Below are 18,736 nucleotides of genomic sequence, written 5' to 3' on the forward strand. Positions count from 1 at the left end.
AATAAACTGATTTGTGACACAAGGAAGAAAGAATTACGAATTCCCCCGTCTCTCAGGAAGAATTTCTACTCCTGCTCGAAGTGCCTAAAAGGGTACCAAACGGGTTGCCATGCAACTACGATTTCCTAACGCTGCTGGGCAGCTGGCTAGGTTACTTCCCGTTGCCATGGCCACGTTGCCCGCTATGTAGGTGCGGTACCTGCCTCCTTCTGCCTTTTATCTCTCTAACGCAGCCGGCGTAGCTGCCATCTGCCTACCTAGTTGTTACGTTGCCTTACGAACAGAACAAACGGAACGACGGGTACATACGTATACCTACTGTCAGATGACCGTCAAATTTCTGAGATCTCCTCTTCTTAGCTGTTTTCTTCCTACCAGAGAGATCTCGTCATGTATGTATGTCGTTCGTAGAGTGAATACTAGAGACAGAGATAGCAAGTGTTGTAGGCAGTACCTATGGTGATCTATGAGCGCGTGTCCCTTACATAGTACTAGTTGTAAGGTGATATATCTTATACCTTCATTCCTAGAAGATCACTCTATCCCTAATACGTCCCAGTGGCAATTTTGCACGTAGGTGCTTACCAAAGTCTTGGTGAATTGATAGGTATTGGGCGCCATGACTGAAAATTATACCTACCCCCTAGGTTGGGCTCGAGATGCTGCAGGTAGCCGGCCGGGGCTCGATTCGTGGTGGGCTATAGTTTCTACGCATGTTTAATGTTTACAAGAACTGTTCGTATGAGTTATTTAAATTGCACTAAGTAGCTTTCGCATTAATTAATTACTTTATTGATGTAGAGTATCAGAAGGCGGGCCGCTACTAAAGGTTTGATAGACGCCTTGACAGAGAAGTTTAAAGTTCTCTGGGAGATGGTTAGAACTGACCGATAGAAACTGGTAGAAGATCACAAGATGCTTGATGGCTAATCATAACGCCATCATGGCTTGCATGCGCCGACACTGCACGTTGGAGTCGCCATGCTGCAAGGTGTGATTATTCGGTAGCAACTAGCTGTTATCAGCTAGAAGCTAGTTCCCTGCGTGCAGGCAGTAGGTATGTCACCATGGACCGTCAAATACAATTCTTCCAATAATTTCTCCTCTTAAAGCCTGTTTTTGTTCCTGCTTTGTAGGTAGTTAATCGTACGTACGAATTGCTTGTTGACTGCAATAAATTGCAAAATCTATTATAGGTGTGGTACAGGTACCTAAGGTAAGTGATCTATTGAGGCTTAGCATTCCGGGTGTCTAGGAGGGTGCTGCCCTCCCGGAATTGGTCCCCGGCGCCTCCGGCCATCCTTTGGAGTAACCGGAACTGCCTCTCGGAGCTCCGCGATACGCTAGTCATGCATACATCCCGGACGCTTATATAATTGTATAAGTGCGTATGTCTCACAAAATTGACGGCCCGGGCTCAAACTCGGCGTAAACTTTTTTTTTCTTTTTTTTTTTTCGAAATCATATATTAAGTAATTTTGCTACTTGGAACGGTTTGGCGCTAGACCTATTGTCTCAGGCAGACTTGACTCTTTTGTGATAACTAATATGCCGATGTGACGATATTATATAACAGCCATCCGCGTTAGTGTCTAAACAGCACTACTCTATTATTATAGAATGAGAAATAGGTTATCTTCCATCCTTTCCTACGATTTATGTAGTTATTGGTTTTCTTTTTGAAAGGCATTTTATTCCACTGTTGCATTTGTACTTGTTCGTTCTCTGAATCAGGTAGTTGAAAGACTAGCCTAATATGTCTTTAGAACTTTCTCAAATCCAGGTTTCTTTTTTAGATAGGTACCCTAATCAGGGTTGATGTTGATACTACATGTACCCAGGCGTTTATTTCAGTAGTCACACCTTTCTTTAGAATTTTTTCTTATCTTAAGGTAGCCACCTACCCAACCTAAGGTAACTTAATTCCTACTTGCAGCGTTAACTCTATTCGTCATAGAAACTCGTTATTACCTAATAAGTCCAAGTCTATTTAGCAGACCCCCTTTAATAAGGTAAACAACTTGCTCTTTCAACTTGCTCCGCTGTCTTTTTTTTTCATCTTTTTCCTGTTGGTAGCTTATATTCCTAAGCATGATATTTATAGAACAAAGTTATTACTTGGTAACTTAGGTTATGATGAGTCATCAGAACTGCTACGTTATATTATAGGTGCGGTTGGCTTCGTAACGCAAAATTTTACTGACCCAGTTTCAGTCCATTGTAATTCGTGTACAGCTCTGAGACCGCTATTTGCACCATGGCGTACTATGTATATATACAGGCCCGTTTCACGATAAGGCTAGGTATCTACAGGGCTGCAGGACCAAAGGATATCTAAAAGTTTAGACGATAGCGTTGGATACGTATGTTGCTTGGTGGAGCTTCAACTAGGTTCGGAATCACGTCTTTTCCCTTATCACATGAAAGGAGATACTGTGTAATAGTACGTCGTGTTTATAATCCACCACGTTTCCGAGAGCTCCACCTGAACCCGCTCAATAACCTATTGCTTAAGAAGGCGGGTAGGTACGGAGAATCCGGAGAGTACGGAGAACATATTTGAGTTTATCTGGAGGTATGGGGAAGACTTGGATATTCTTTATCTAAGCCCCGGGTTTCTTAACGCCTAAACACACTATCCCGCATCATCTTACGACGAAATCTTCTTTTGTTGAGGCTTCATATGTTTCTTCCTGTTTACCTGGCGAAAACGAAACTTTAATGTGGGGTCTTGAGGCGGTCTACATATGATCGTGGTATGATTAGGAATATGCAAGCGTGCCAATCCGCGAATCCAATCCCATTATCGCCGATCTTTTTTTTAAAGGGTCCATGCAAGGTCCCAACTGCATGCACGGAAGAGAGAGGATCCAGAACAAACGTCTTTATCAGACCCCAGGGGGTGTTTCCGCTTTACGAGGCTAGCTTTTCCTAAGCTCGGGAATAGATGTGCGATTGGCTCGAGAGCTGACGTCTACGGCGATACGGAGGACCTTGTTGGTCCGGGAAATTGAGAACCCGGCTGGTCATTCGATGTTTTGATAAGAGGTCGGCCTGTAATATTATCGTTGTCGATGCTATATGCTATTATTATCTTTGTTTTCCTTTTTTCCGTGTATGTTATTGCTCTACAGCGTCGAGTATATATAGACATATTCCACCGTCGGGTAAAACTAATCAGATAGGATCGCATTAGGTACCTCCTATCAGACTAGATTCTTAATGATAACGGATTAGTGATCACGGAGGAAGGTTGAAGAACGACGAGACACCATGGAGGCACCCCCTTTAATGCGCATTCCAGCAGAGGTGCGGCTCATGATATTCGAATATCTCTTCGACGACGGCGGACACAAGCAGTTGCAAATTCGGAACGCAGAAGCTGGAAAGCTGCCGAAGACAGAAAACAGACGGCGAAAGAGATTCCATACATTAGACCGGAGCTTTCAGCGGCGGTGTTACGAGACGACCTACCGACTCCAAACCGAGGGCGTCAACTTCTGGACATCTATCATGAGAGTAAACAAGACGATATATGAAGAAACGACATACTTGTTGTACGGCAGACATACATTTGACTTCGGGGACGCGATCGAGGCAGTCGAGCCCTTTCTTTCGGACCTAACGCCCCAGAGCCGCGGGCTTATCCGCGAAATATCCCTGTACAAGCGGGGGCCCGTGCACCCCTACAACAACGACCGGGGCGAGTGGCAACGCGTGTGCCGGTTCCTTGAAAACAACGGGTCTGTCAGAAAGCTGCGGTTGGTCGTCCAGTGTGGCCGCCCCATTGCGACGTGGGAAGGGCCGAAAGAATTCACGGCTGCAGACCTGAAGCTTCTTTTCGACCTCAAGCACGAAAGCCTCGACTGGGTTGGCGAGCTCGCCCGCGTCAGGGGCATCGAGGAGCTCGAGATCCTCCCGGATGTCCAACACTGCCCCCCACCGTCGTCTACCAACATGATTATTTTCGCGGCTCTATCCGCTTCCATCGAGAGAGGCCTAACGGAGTTCCTGCGAACACAGTTATGCTTACCTCTATAATGTGCAAATTGCTTGTGTTAGTTCATCGTTACCGAGGATGGCGTAAGAAAAAGTGGTTATTACAAAGGGGAGAGTCATGGGTTAAATTAGATGGTACTTGGGAAGAGTTCTCTACCTCTTACAATGCTAGCCTTTACTAGGGTTATAATGAAAATTGTTCAAAATTCTGCTTATTCGGTTAGCTGACAACCTGGAGGAATGCAGCTGAATGCTGATGATATTTTGGAAAAACAACTTACGAATATGCATATATCCGTATTATCTATCTAAAGCGTAATAAATCCTACGATTGAATGCGGGTTGGGTAGCAAAAAAAAAAAAAAAAAAACCTGGAAGTACTTTAAAGTGAACCTCACCCAATAGGAGGCCGAGTCAACAGATGTCTTCATTGCTTCATAGAATAACTAACTATACTTACCTATCTAGATAGGCGCATGTAGTTAAAAGTGATTATACCATTGTGAGCTTTAAGGTGGGAGGGAGAGGCTTTAGTTCACAAAGCATTTGATCATAATAAAGCTTGCTTACCCAAGGAAGCAGAAGAAATCAAAAGATTGAAGTAAATTTCGAAGTAAATGAAGGTTGATTACCGGTTATGGGTGAGTTCAGGGTATCTTATTATAAATCGTTCACTAGAAATTCGAAGGGAAATAGCTTAGGTAGGTAGATTGGATGAAAAGAAAAGCACATGGAAAAGTTGGAATGCCCTCAGAAACTTCTGTCTTTCATGGCAGTTTCCTGCCCAGATAAGCCAATGCATGTTATTTCTGTTTATTATCATCACCGGGCAGAAAAAGATAGTATGAGCCAACAAGAAAGCTTAGTGCTAAAACAAATAAACCACTTGTCAGGAGTCTCACTTGAGACTCCTTGGAACAAAGGAGTTATTCTGTATATAGCTTTGGTCTCAAAGCAACTGTAGTTAGAGTTCCTTGAGGAACAACGAAGTTGTTTTACCTACTGCATGCTCTGCGACGTGACACCACTCGGTTGCATATGGCTGGCTCATCGGATATTAAAACTTGCTTTTTAAGTGTTCCTGGTAGTATTTAACAGAACTTGGTTGGCCAATTTGCAACTGCTTATCTATCTTGGACCCCTGAAACGAGTATCCCATCGTTGTACTTGCGTGAGCTGAAAAGGGGTCAGTTTGCTTTCATGATTTATTCGGTTCGATAATTAACCTCCTTCGAACAGCCCAGCGGGGAACTAGACTACTGTTGTGTAATGATCGATATAGAAACGAAAACCTCCAATTTAAAAATGTAAAGAGGGGAAGGTCTCGACAAAGCAGTGAGGCCAAGGGGCCAAGCTTATAAGTACCTACACAGAATTTCGATTAGGTAAGTTGCAGATCAGTTACGGGAAGCCAATCCCGTCACAATATCCTAGGTACTTGGACAGTTATCCTAGTATTGGTTACCAAATAGATATCAAATTGAGGCGCAGCGTTGGTTGTCTTCCCTTACCTCTACATCTCTACGTAGTACCTACGGGGCTGAAAACAGTGGCTTAAGGGGTTCGCAAGTGAAGTTGTGCTATCAACGTCTTACCCTTCACACGATTCTTGAGTACAGATAGTTGATCTAGTACCTAGGACCTTCTTGTAGATTTATAGCATTGGCTGGTAAAGGCGGCCCAAGGATGATGTCTAAGCACTTACTGAGATGTTTGCCTAGAACAACAAATTATAGGGCTGGCCGAGTCTAGGCTTGTCGACGATAATTGCCCGCTATCATCTAGGGGAATAGAGGAACCTTCGATCGTTTCTCATCGGCATAATTCAAGAGTCCTCAAGTGCTTCTTGATCGACTAGATGCCTAGTGCAAGGGTAATAGAAGATTAGGTTAGGTAGGAGGTAGCTGTCATGCTGCCACGCTAGGTACCTACCCAAAGGTAAAACGATGTCAACGCGTAGGCACGCACGCACACGGACAGCACCGTCACCCATGGTAATTCAGAATCACAGAAGTACGCGTTATATTTTATTATGAAAACGATTGAGACTGTACATTCAGACTCAAAAGTAAACAGTGTAAAGTTGTAAAAGATAACTAACAATAAGAGTTACACACTATCGCTCCCTAAAGCAAACCACAGCCAATGATAACATACCTCTTCGTTTTGCGGCTACCGGCCCAAGTTTCCCATTACCATTACCATTCCCGTTCCCGTTCCCGTTCCCGTTCCCGTTCCCTTTTCTTCTCATTCCAACCTTGGCAAGTATTCCGCGAAAGTCGTCTGATATACTCCAGCAGGCATCTCCCGCAAGCTCGAAAATGCCACTGCAATGATAATTAGGCGTGCCAGCGTGTAGAAAATAGTAACTATATATATAGAGCCAAGCAAGATCTTGTCACCCATCTTCCTGCTCCTCGATTTAGCTGTCTCGTGTGGAAAGGTGTCAGTTCTGTAGGCCTTTTCATCGTGACTGATGAGAATTTCTTGTTCAAAGTCACCTTTCCTGGTGAGGTAGTCATAGAGCCTTTCGAGATGAATTAAAAATCTGTCAGGAGGTCTGTTTGTCTCGGGCATATTCCAATTCTTGTTGAAAAAATCGATCATGGACTCCAAGACAGGGATTGTAAAGATGTCATGATAACTCTCCGGCTTGTCCGCGGGTTCTTTCAGCTTCTCCTGAATTTTATCCAACTTACCCATGAGGTTCTTAAGGCTCTGATCTGAATCTGGTCGCTGCGCTTCGAGCTTTACGAAGTCCAATGTCCAACGGCAGTGCTTCTTGAAGTCATCGGCTTTCTGCCGTATGTCGTGTTTCTTGGTCCCAAAACCACAGCATCTTTCCCAAATGAAAAGACGTGGGGCATAGGAACATATAAGAAGTAATAAAGGGATACCCGCCGATGCAACTGACGCAACTCTCCACATGATTGTCTCGACCTCGGACGGGAATGAGAAGTCCCATGCTATCAGATGTAGAGAACCGATTATAACCATGCAAATAATCAAGATGGGAAGGAAGAGTTTACTAATATGGTAAGGCCGTAGAGTGTCATTTCTGAAACAGGGTCCGCGATTCTTCCGAGGTCCATTTAGCGATTTCCGTTTCATGGTATCACGAAAGCGGTGCGGCTCGTAAAATTTCCTCAAGTCATAATGTTTGTTCGCAAGGTCAGTCCAAACTTCGACATTCTGCGGTTTATTCCAGCGTATTATGTACGTGGCAACTGCACAAGCAGCAAAAGCTACGGTCATAATTTCAAGCTGAGACATTGGACGGTGGAAACATCCTCGAGCTATGGCTGAGATTAGGATCCAAAAGATTTGTAGGAGGGCGATTGCCTTTGCTAAGGCTTCCCTCTTAACCAGACGGTCGATATGAGCCTCTGAAATTGGCGCTTTGACCGGTTCTGATGGTTCTGGTTCTCCTGGTGCTCCTGATCCTTCCGATGTTTTTGATGTTTCTGGTACTCCTGGTGAGTCTGATGCTTCCGATGCACCAACGGGCTTTAATATTTTTGACCACATTCTTGCCAGTACCGATGGTGGCTCGTAGGGGCCTGGGCCTTTTATGTTCAGATATCGTATTAGCTCTTTGCCAGTGAGAGGGAAGATTCTAGTTGGTTTGTTCTGGCTATCCGTGGCATCGCCCATGATGTTGATCCGAAAGCCACCCATGTTTGCATAGTAAAGGTGTTTCTTTTTCCAGTCATAGTTTTCTTCATATTCCAAAGCAAATGTGCAACACCTGCTACGCTTGCTACGCTTCGCATTGACTCGTTTCAACTCTTTCCAAGTGTTGCGGACCCAGAGATGCTCGTCGATCGCCAGGGCCAGGATAAACTCAGGGACCAGGACTGTTGCAGCCATCCACTTAAGATGGTGCAAGAATCTTCCCAGCCTGGTCGCTGGCTTTTTTTTAGGGATGTTTGGATGTTGGATAGTCCAAGTACAGGCCACGATGGTCAGGATACAACTCTCGAGGATGCTCGCAGTTCCGCGCTGGGTAGGGTTGGGCTGCCACCCGACCAAACCATTATTATCGTCGGGCTGAGAAGGCTGTGTGCGGTCCTGTGCTATAGCTACGGTCGATAGATAGAGAAGTAACGCGAGCTCAATTGGGAGCTTGAAGACGGTAGCCATCACGATTAAGAAATGATATAAGACTCAGGTCATCTGGAATAAGCTCGAGACTTTCAATGCCCCAACATGGGAGCTGAGAGAGAGGCCCATGAACTTGGTTTGTCTCCCGTTATTTAATAAGGTCATCCGTGTCTTTCTACGGATAAGAGTAAACTGCAGCCACAAGAATACGAGTGCAACCTAAACCGGCTTATTGGCCCTTGGCCAATATTTAGTAAACTGCCTCGAATAAGCGTGCGGATACTATTGGCCAAATTTTCATATTCAGCTGGGTAGGTAGTCATAAGGTACTTATCTCTATCTAACGTGGGTAGCTGGTATTGGACGTCGATATGGAGGTTACACATGGGCTTTGAAAATGTAACCGTCAGTCCCCCGCTCTGAGCTGACAATCACTCACCTCAATTACAATATCCAGTAACGCCATCTCGAAGACTTTCGTCGAATAAATCTATTCAATTCATCTCATCCGGTACATCGTTCTACTCCAAGGCCAGATCGCTTTGTTTTCTTTTTTCTTCTCTTTTCTTTTTCTTTCTTTTCTAGAAGAAAACGAAAAACAGAGGGAAAAAAAAATCATGCCTGCTGAAAATGAAACAGCCGTGGAATCGCCAGATGGGCTCAAAAATGATAGCCAATCTCACGACGAACAGGAGCTACTTAGATTGGCCGAGACAGGGGATGCGGACAAGATAGACTCGCTACTAGAAGGAAAAGAGCTAAACCTCGACGCTGAAGACAGCAAAGGCATGACTGCACTAGCAATTGCAGTTAAGAACGAGAGAGTAGAAGCAGTAAGCAAGTTGCTAAAGTACAGGCCAGGACTTTATATCCCAGACAAGAATGGAATGACTGCGTTTCACTGGGCAGCGAAAAACGGCGACTCCAACATGATGGGAACGCTTTTACAAGAGAACCATAAAATTACGACAAGCGAAACTACTACAGGAAGCAAATCGACCGACGGAGGAGAACCGAGTTCAGATGCGGGAAACGAGGCAGGCGGAAGCAACACTGGGGATCCGACGGCTGAAGATACACACGATGTTAAAAAGAAAAGGACTCAGGTGGGGTTGAATATCGACTTGTTAGATTTAGAGCACAAGACGCCCCTTTATCTGGCTTCTGAGAGCGGAAGCGTTGAAACGGTACGGAAGCTACTAGAACATGGTGCAGACGAACGTCTTCAAGATACGGGTATGAGGACACCGATCGATATAGCCGCCCTCGCCGGCAAACAAGACGTTATAGGAGAGCTATCGGCCGAAAAGTGGAATACAGGTGGACTGGGAGTGATGCCAGCCTATTGCCTCTTTCCAAATTTTGTCACTCTGCATAAGGAACTCAATTTTCCCACTCTGCATGAGGGAACCCTAGATCTCGGGGCGCTCGTAGCGGGCCCAAAAAGCATGAACCCTCTCCCCAAACAGATAAATAACCCCCTGTTCAATAAGGATCATATCTACGGCAGAAAGTTGTCCGGGTTTAAAGTGTCGCTGACCGAGGCCAAGACGGGGCGATACGGCCCGTGGGCAAAAGCTATGGCGAAGAGACTTGCACCTAAACTTAACCAGACAGGATACAACACCATCAAAGTTGACAACATAGAGACGAAGTTCTTTTACCCTTCCCAAGAATACAGAGACGAATGCATGAAAATGGCTCGAAAAGAAAACCCAGACTATTCCAGGTTCGCGTCGATTTACGTGGTAACGGGCATGAAGATAGCGCATGGCGCTTGCTTAACCAAATCACCCCTCACCAATACAGAACCGAAACGGGCGGAGAGGACTTTATCATTCAATCCTTTGTCGAAATCTGAAAAGAAGGCAGGAGATCAGAATGTGGAAGAGCAGGAGGTAAAGGTCGACGAAATACTTAAACCAGACTTTGTCCTAGCAGTCTGCCTGTGGAGGGTATCCAGCGGACTTTTTTTGTCAAGGATGAATGAAGCATATGGCTATCCGAAGTATATGATCAAACCCTCGAAGTGAATCCGCATTTCCTACAAGCCATGGTTATGAGTGGATGTTCTCTTCGCTTTAGAAACGTATTGGATGGGACGGTCTGTCATGTAATAGTGCTTTGGATCAAGGTGTTTGGTAATAGTTTAGGTCCTGAGATGGGCCTGTGGTACGGAAGACCCTTTCAAACGTTTTACCAACAGGGACACTACTGGCAAATTGTGTGAGGTATCTGAGAGCTTTGGATTTTATGTACATCCCCCCCCCCCCCCCCAACTCTTTTCACTATGTTAAGTAGGTACTTAGGTAGCCTTCCAATCAATTTAGGCGATGTCACAGATGAGGCATGATTGATCATATTGACAGGGATATGTGGACATAGCAGAGATACACTTGCTATATAAAGGGGGGGAGCCAGCTCCCTCGTAAGAAAGAATAGAAGGCCGGGCGTTACTAGATCACGCCTCAATATACCTACTGCATGTACGGCCCTGACACTCACTCTCTATCGATCATCATCAAGAGCATCAAACCTTCTTGACATGTATATGTCGGACATCTGTCAGGGGTATGGGGGGACTAGGACGTAATTGGGGATAGATCCACTAGGATAGTAGTATATAAAGAGCACACGCAGCTTCTTCGAAGGTGCTTCGAGGGGCAAGCGCTAATATATCACCAGTCTGCACACTTGCTACTGTCTCTAGTGGTCACTCTACGTACGACATGCATCACAGGATCTCTCGTGCAACACCGCAAAGATATCGTTTCCTTCACGTTTACCTACCGTAAAGGGTCAAATTTATCCGGGCCACCCACCATTTTATACCAAAACTTAGCCTTGTCACTCTGTGATAACTTTACCAATAAAAATGATAAAAATAATTTCTGAGCTTGCTGTTATAGGTATCTAAATAGGCTAAAATTAGCATTCACAAGTTCTTTATATACTCAAAATTGGTAAAGCTACCGTGGTTGAAAGCTGACTTAAGTTGACTTTTTTTTTAATTTTTTTTCTCATACCGAAAATCGGGATTTGTATGGGGAACTCTCCAAAACTTAACATGACTCAACTTCTAACCAAGGTAGCTTTACGAAATTTGAATGTATCGAAGACTCTTATATACAAAGAATATATCTAACTCAAATCTCTACAGAATAAAACTAAGATCTCAATTTTACCACTTTTATTGGTGAATATATAGCAGAGTGACAAAGTAGCAAATGGCCGATTTTGGTGCGAATTTCGAGGTGGGCCGGATATCTTTGGACCCTGACTGTATATTTTGGTCATGCACGTCTTTAGCCACTTGCGGGGATATAGGGCTGTCACAAGAAGAGCCTCGGGGAAAAGGGGGGAAGAGGGGGTTGCTAAGTCCAAGGCAAGCTGCAGACCCGATACTTAAATACTTGGGATCTATGGTCAATACTACTGATCCTTCTACTATCCTAGATATAATTAGTAGGGTTACACCTAGTTACTACAATATTATGTTGTGGAAAGGGGGGGGGGGGGGGGGGCGGGGGGGCATTGGTAGGACACCCTCAATAGACTGCTAAGATATCGGACGCACGTAACTTGACTACGATGATCACAGGTCTCAACGTGCTCTCCCAGAATGGGTATCTGGTATGGTTAGCTGCGAGCTTACCGCGTTCGTATGTGCCAGCGAGTCCCAATCGGAACAAGGTAACATAGAATCTGAGACAAGCAGTATGTATTAATGCCGTTCTGAATCAACCCCAATGTGACCTCAGAATACCAGCAACCAGATGCGACATCTATCGTTCGTCCTAATACTGCTTTTAGTCTCGAGCCAAAGTATAAAAGCTACAGAAAGAGGGGAGCTGCCAAACTCTAGAATGAATAATATACCTACCTCTGCATCAACTACCTAGCGCGCGTACGGGTCTCCTTCCTAGGAGCCTTTGATCTTATAACCATACACGTCGTACGCCAAGAGAGGACTAACAAAATGCAGTTCCTATATTGTCATACTCTCCAGCGTCACGCAAAGGTCTACATACAACACTTCGAATATCGTATTTGTACGCTGGTTGGCTACCTCGCGTACTTATGTCTATAAGATGGCGACCCCCCTCCCCCTTCCCTTCCCCGCGTGACACAATAGTCTGCGGTAAAATATACACTTATCTGCAAGTCAGACTTGATCTTTTACGCCTTATGTGTATACTATTATTAGCATTGCGAAGGGAACTTGATGCCATTCCAACAAACATGAATTGGACCTCAAACGGCCCGTGAAAGGTAAAAGGATATACAGCTACCTGTCTTATATAGGAACTCCTCACTAACGTAACGCAAACTAAAGATACTTCAAACATATTCGTTCGTGACTCGGATCCTCTTAGTCGGATCCTTCTCTTTAATGTATGACAGCTAAGTAGTCCTTCCAACTACGGAAGGCTCTAGACGCCGTGGCACACACCATTATCGGACGACCTGCAGTAAGATCTCGAGAGGGCCTAGTACGCATTTATACCTCAATATCTAGTAGCTAATGAGCAGCGCATCGCAGAGGACAGTCGGGTAAAGGTAATATAAGTCCATCTGTGTAGCTCCAGACATTGATAGGTAATTGCCATTGAAATGCATCAAAGAGGCTCTTTCTCTCTTTCTCTCTGCCCTTCTCCCCCAAACCTTTTCGGATTACCTTAAGTATAGGTAAAGATAGGTGTACATCTCCAGTTTATTATGAGACCCGTCGAGTCAGGTACGAACAAGCGTCACGCAAAAGGACTAGAAACATGAACGAAACCGACCTCTTCATATCCAAGGGCACGTGCTTCTTCGGGCCGGGCCAAGTCGCCGACCCGAAATACCTCCCCTGCGGGAACTCGGAGCTGCTCGGCCCTCAGCCCTGCTGCTACGCCGGGGACTTTTGCATGTCGAGCACGGCTTGCTTCGACAGCGACAGTACGCCTTCCTTCCTTCCTTCCTCCGCACAGGAAATATACCTACCTACCTACCTAACTAACATACTATAGCCGTCGTCACGTACCTCGCAGGCTGCACGGACTCGACCTTCACCTCGGCGAAATGCACCAACAAGTACGCGTACCCGGACCAGCAGTACGTGGCGATCGCGCGGTGCGAGGGCAGCCAGGTCGACATCTGGTCGGGGTGCGCCAAGCACCCGGACTGGGTCGCCATCCAGAAGGAGCCCGACTGCGCGTGCACCGCCTCCAAGGCCCTGATCCGCAACCCCAACGGCAAGTCCAGCCTCGACGAGATCGCCCGCCTGCCCACCGCCGGGAGCACCATCAGCTTCAACCCGACTGCCGTCCCCACGCTTACGTCCACGTCCACGTCCACGTCGACTTCTGCTACTGCTAGCCGGCAGGATGCCGACGCGGCGCCGACGTCTAGTAGTAGTAGTAGTATCTCAAACCCGCCGCGGGACCAATCCTCAGACACGAAAGTAATCGTCGGCGTGACCGTCGGCGTAGGCGTGCCGCTCCTCGCAGCGCTCATATTCCTCTCCTTCCTCTTTCTACGGCGGAAAAAGCTCTCGTCCGCAACCGCAACCGCACCAACTTCCTCCTCCCAGTCCCCTCCGCCTCCCGATACCAAAGCATCACCAGCACACCCGTCCCAGCAAGCCTTCGCCACCGCTCAAGGAATCCACGACGAACAATTATCGCCCGCCGGCATCGAGCCCACCCACTCCTCCCCCTCCCCCCCGCCGCCGCAGCACACCTCCGCCTGGTACGGCGGGTACAACAGCAAGCCCGAGCTAGAAGCGAACTCGGCGCAGAAACCCGAGCTCGCGGGCGACGAGCCGGGGGCCTTCACGACTTCCAGCTGGACCTCGGGCACCCTCGACAGCCGGCAGATATCGGAGCTTTCGGGCCACGACGCGGTGACGGGTGCGTCGCGGGAGAAGTATAATCAGGAATAGGCGAATTGTGCTGCGAATTTAAGGGGTATTACGTTAGGTTAGGTACCTAGGTTAAGTAGTTATTGGGTTATAAGCGGTAGAAGTTGCAAATACATACCTAGCGATACGGCTTATAACAATTTTTTTTTTGGCTTGGACGGAGCCATGGAAATAATATTAAGATAATAAGCTCTTTGAGGGTGCTATCAAGCTGACAGTCTTACGCGCTTTCCTATATTGTGATGTGTGTCATTTAGCTTGGCTTCTTATTGATCAGCTACCTATAGGAATTGTAAGCGTGGTCGCCCCAAAAAGGGGCTAATTTCAGTGTAGGTACCAGGTACTTTGGAGGCTAAATAATTTAATAATCTCGGGAAGTACCTCAGGTAAAGTATCGCAGGTCAAACTCAACTCTTAAAGCTAACACTATGGTAGTGAATAAACAATACGTTTATTGACTCGAAAATGTAACCCTTCGTACCTATTGAATTCGCATGTGAATAAATAAATCCCAGCAATTCTCTTGTGGTATATCCCTTTCAAATTGCTATAATGCTAATACCGGATGTTCTGACCAGCTCATTTGATAATAAGAAATATGTTGGAATGTTGACTCCTTCTAAACCGCGAAGGTCACTCTGGCGTTACGTTTCGATGGCCTCTCAAGGGTCTCAGCCTCGGTGTTTTCATCAAGTGGGTCGCTGACCGTCGACGACAGGTCATGAGTCCGTTTCAGGCCTTTATTCAATCGAAATAGGATGGGTACGGTTTTGCCTGTTGATATTGGTGCATCTGACCTTGTCTTCCCATCTGGGCTACCTGTGACCAATCCCTCATCCGGGTGAAGTTCGCGACCAAACCCTCTACCAAAGACATATTGGGGAGTCTCTAACATCGCGGTTTGTGCGACGCCATCTTCTTCGTCAGGCAAAGGTACTATTTTTGCATTCAAGATCCACCGATATATAAGTCTGTCGTCCAAGATTGACTTCACTTTGCTATGCTCGGCGTGCGTCATTTGCTTGCGACGATTCACAATAACTTCCTCGATACTGTTTCGCAAAACGAGCGTCTCAACAGACACCGGCTTTTGCTGGCTAATTCGTCGCGCTCTTCCGATAGCCTGCGCCTCGACCTGTGGGTTTAATACTGGACTGATGAAGTAGATCCGCGAGGCAGACCGCATATCGAGACCAAATGCGGCTTGGCTTATATCCATCAGAAGAACTCGAAACTTCTGGTTGTGTGTAAACGTAGCAACGTATTGCGCTCTTCTCTCTGCACTGAGACCAGCTCTTGCGTAGATTAAATAGTGAATTTGTAACTATAATTCTAGTTAGTAGATATACCAGTAGGTAGACGTAGATGTGACCTCTTACAATATCCAGCACACCGGCTAAGTAATATGCAACATTTTCGTTGTCATAGAAAACAATAATCTGCTCTTCGCCTTGATACTTGACGATGGAATCAATGAGATAGGAGAGCTTGGCCGAAACAGTCGAGATAATTGCCGTCTTGGCTAAAGGCTCCGCGACCTTAATATGGCCCGCTAGCCCCATTCCGACGCCTTGTGCGTCCTCGTTGAGCGGTTGCGTCTTCTTCCCTAGTGAACCTGATTTCGGTATCGCATGATAATCACCCCCAAGTGCGGTGTTTCCCGCTAACGCCGAAGCCTGGCTATGCTGCGTCGCAACATAACCGGAAGCATCCATTGCTGCCATCAAGGCTTGAGAACGCTCGGCCGCACCTTGCTGATCAAGTCGACCACTTTCTATCATCAGCTGCAGAGATGTCGGGGCGTCAATACAGGGATTCAAAAACTTCTGCAATGCATGTATCATCCCGGCATCAGTGCAAATTAGCTGGCCATCGGCCCCGGAATCATCAAGTGACCAGTTCTTTCCGCTGCCCCCAGGAAAGTTATTTATATAGAGAGGCATGGCGTGGAATTTGTTGCTTACGTCTTTCAACCGGTTCTTTACGGCAATTTTACCGAAGTCGATTGCTTGTGTCAGTAGGTCGACGTCCTCGTTACTGATAGGAATATCCTTCTTCTCAAGAAACTCTTCTGCAGTCTCCAATGCTTTCGCAATATCTTCAGCTGAGTAAAACACGCCGCCAAAGAAGCAGGCCTGTCTTAAGTTCCTAACGAGTTGGCCAAGACTCTTACGCTGCCTCTCGTGGAAGAAGTAATCCATGTCTGTCCGCTGCGACTGCACCGAGTTGAATATGATCATCATCGAAAACAGATTCAGGGATAGCTTGTCTTGATACGAGCCATCCAGTAGCACGATCTTTTCTTCGACTGGGGGAAGCAGTGTGCTAATATCTGAAAGCTGATGGCGAATTATCAGTGAGTTCAGAGCCGTCCTCAGACAATCTTTGCGATTGTGGCCCTTAGAGTGCTGCTTCTGATGCATTACGTATGTGTTCCAATCCGCTACACTATCACCGACCTCGTCCTTCGTGTTGGCCCACGGGCGAACCTTGAGGTACTTTGCCACAAGGTTACCAATTCTCTGTAGATCCTCCCGTTCTTGCCGTAAGGTGGACTGCATCCTCACCTTTGCACCCTCATTGCTAGCCGCAGTTCTTGTCTCAGAAGATTGTTGTTGTTCGACGCCGTAGAGACCTCTCGAAGGAGTTCCCGTGACGACCCATCGGGCAGCAATCTCAAGACGGTCGAGAACTCTCATAACATCATTCTTCCAGCTTCTACTATTATTTCCCAGCTTATGGCCTTCGTCGATAATGCACCGCTTGAATCGAATATAATTGAGGGGACAATAAAAATCCGAAATCGAACCCCCTATGACCATATTCTCTTTCTGGATCCACTCAAAACGACTCTCAGAAAAGAGGATCAAGTCATAATTTAACAGTGAGGTGAGCGGCGGGATTGCTTTCCTGTCTACGAGTACAAGAGTGTTTAAACCGGTTGTATGTTTCTTGATCTCATTCTGCCATTGTTTCACAAGGTTGTTAGGAACAATAAGGAGCGTAGCATGGCTCAGATACACTTCTTTAGGTGGCGTGATACGAGGCGCGGTTCTGTTACTTCTTCTTGGCTCAACTAAGGCATTCCGTATCTTATATATTGCACGGTTCTCTGGTCGAGTCAAGGCATCTATGCAGTTCTGGTACTCAAAACCAAACTGGGCAGCAGATGCCTCGAAATAGGGCTTCCATGCTACAGAATGCTTATTCGCTGTGGCTGCAGCCATGTCAAGCAAGCTTGCGATTTTCAGTCTGGGAGGCACTTCAGCAACAAATGGTTCTGGAACTTTTGTCGGTTCGCTTTTTGTACAGAGGATGAGGGCCAGGCAGATGAGAGTCTTTCCGGTGCCCACTATGACAATAGTTAGCGATCCCCGTTTATAGAAACTAATCGTTGCTAGATAGGTTACTGGGAGTTGCTCAGCCTGATCACGGGTGCTAAATGCGGAGAAAGCAAAAGCATGTGATGTCGCTGCTAGAAATAAGAGGCAGAGGGCCATGGATACATTCTGGAATTGACTCACTTTCTTCAGCTAGAATTCCACCCCGCACCCCATCATAGTATCTAGGTTCTCTCAAAACCATGCCCGAGACATCATCATAGTACCAAGGTCGTCCCTCTTGATCGAGTACCGATCGAAAGCGGGGGTCAATAATCCTGCCAGGACTTTCTTCGCGTTGGAGCATAAGTGCTGCCGATCTACCTTGATAAGGATAAAGCTTCGTGGTAAGCCCAGGAACCTGACTCTCTAGCAGACATTGCATCCCGTCGCGGGTGTCAAGGTAAGCTTCCAGCTCGGGGAGAGGATTTGGAGAAGGGACACTGTTGAACATGGTTAATAGGGACGTGTGCTCCACATCGAGTAGGTGGTCACTCTGGGGTCCTGGCTCTTCGTGATTATCTTCTTCGCCATTCCATGATTTTGATGAGAAATCCAGCTGTGATATGAGAAATGATATCACTTTCGAAAGATCATTTTTGAACTCGATAATACTTCTGTCAACATCTTGAGGGAGGATGTAAACTCGGATGCGACCGCTGCTAGTGAGATCGGAGGCGAGCCCAAAAGACATCTGGATCCAACGACTCTGCCATAATACTATGAATGGTTGTAATAGAGGTAGCCTGAGAAGTGCATCCTGTGCTTGGCCTGGAAGGCAGATAGGTTCCGGGATATCATCAAGGCCACGAGAGAAAAACTTCCATATCTGTGGTTTTAAGTCTCCCAAGAATTCAGGTGGTAGTATGATACCTGTACCATCTACGGATAGCTTGAGACATCCAGCAGGGATATATTTGTTGAGCCCTGGGATGTCTATTCCGGCTGCCATTGCAGCGCGTTACTAGGTGCTACCTAGTAGTACAAGAGCTGTGTTAGTGAAGGCGGGTCTCATCCGTGTGGTAAATAATTGTTTAACCCATGTTATGGTAGAAAATGACGTGAGCTATGTATGAAGATGTAAATGGAAACGCGGTATAGTGAGAGAGGTAAACGGTTGTCTGAAACGAAGTCACGGCCTTGATACTGGTAAGATTCATTAGTCAGAAGGAGCAGGGGATGTCAAACTGGAAGGCAGCCACATACCTCCAATATGCGCATTACATGCACTACCTCGGTTGGGTAAAAATATATTAATAGAAGGCGCCACTAAAAATTACTGCATAAAGTAAGTTAAACCGCTTAATGCACATAACATGTAGTGAAATTGATTATTCTTTGCACAGTA

At 46.3% G+C, this 18,736-nt stretch overlaps 5 protein-coding genes across 5 annotated transcripts; 3 read left to right on the forward strand and 2 right to left on the reverse strand.

Annotated features, from left to right (window-relative positions):
• The first annotated feature begins 3,104 nt into the window (after positions 1-3,104).
• F4812DRAFT_399721 (uncharacterized protein) lies at positions 3,105-4,156 on the forward strand. Its single transcript, XM_047932198.1, has one exon. The coding sequence runs from the start codon at positions 3,274-3,276 to the stop codon at positions 4,039-4,041; it is 768 nt and encodes a 255-aa protein (XP_047789827.1). The 5' UTR covers positions 3,105-3,273; the 3' UTR covers positions 4,042-4,156.
• Positions 4,157-6,004: 1,848 nt separating this feature from the next.
• On the reverse strand, positions 6,005-8,511 carry F4812DRAFT_429839 (uncharacterized protein). The gene has a single exon (XM_047934307.1). It carries the CDS (start codon positions 8,140-8,142, stop codon positions 6,247-6,249), a length of 1,896 nt encoding a protein of 631 aa, XP_047789828.1. The 5' UTR covers positions 8,143-8,511; the 3' UTR covers positions 6,005-6,246.
• F4812DRAFT_399792 (ankyrin) lies at positions 8,480-10,423 on the forward strand. Its single transcript, XM_047932199.1, has one exon. The coding sequence runs from the start codon at positions 8,721-8,723 to the stop codon at positions 10,134-10,136; it is 1,416 nt and encodes a 471-aa protein (XP_047789829.1). The 5' UTR covers positions 8,480-8,720; the 3' UTR covers positions 10,137-10,423.
• Positions 10,424-12,875: 2,452 nt separating this feature from the next.
• F4812DRAFT_459620 (uncharacterized protein) lies at positions 12,876-14,029 on the forward strand (the record flags this gene model as incomplete). Its single annotated transcript, XM_047937582.1, has 2 exons — positions 12,876-13,044; positions 13,116-14,029. The coding sequence occupies 2 exons, from the start codon at positions 12,876-12,878 to the stop codon at positions 14,027-14,029; spliced, it is 1,083 nt and encodes a 360-aa protein (XP_047789830.1).
• Positions 14,030-14,158: 129 nt separating this feature from the next.
• F4812DRAFT_399814 (P-loop containing nucleoside triphosphate hydrolase protein) lies at positions 14,159-18,542 on the reverse strand. The gene is made up of 3 exons (XM_047932200.1): positions 17,533-18,542; positions 15,388-17,360; positions 14,159-15,332 (listed from the first exon to the last, which is right to left on the reverse strand). Exons 1-3 carry the CDS (start codon positions 18,338-18,340, stop codon positions 14,628-14,630), a joined length of 3,486 nt encoding a protein of 1,161 aa, XP_047789831.1. The 5' UTR covers positions 18,341-18,542; the 3' UTR covers positions 14,159-14,627.
• Positions 18,543-18,736: the final 194 nt, after the last annotated feature.

This window comes from Daldinia caldariorum (genome assembly GCF_022478825.1).
Source record: "Daldinia caldariorum strain CBS 122874 unplaced genomic scaffold F4812scaffold_9, whole genome shotgun sequence".
In the NCBI taxonomy this organism is placed as follows: domain Eukaryota; kingdom Fungi; phylum Ascomycota; class Sordariomycetes; order Xylariales; family Hypoxylaceae; genus Daldinia; species Daldinia caldariorum.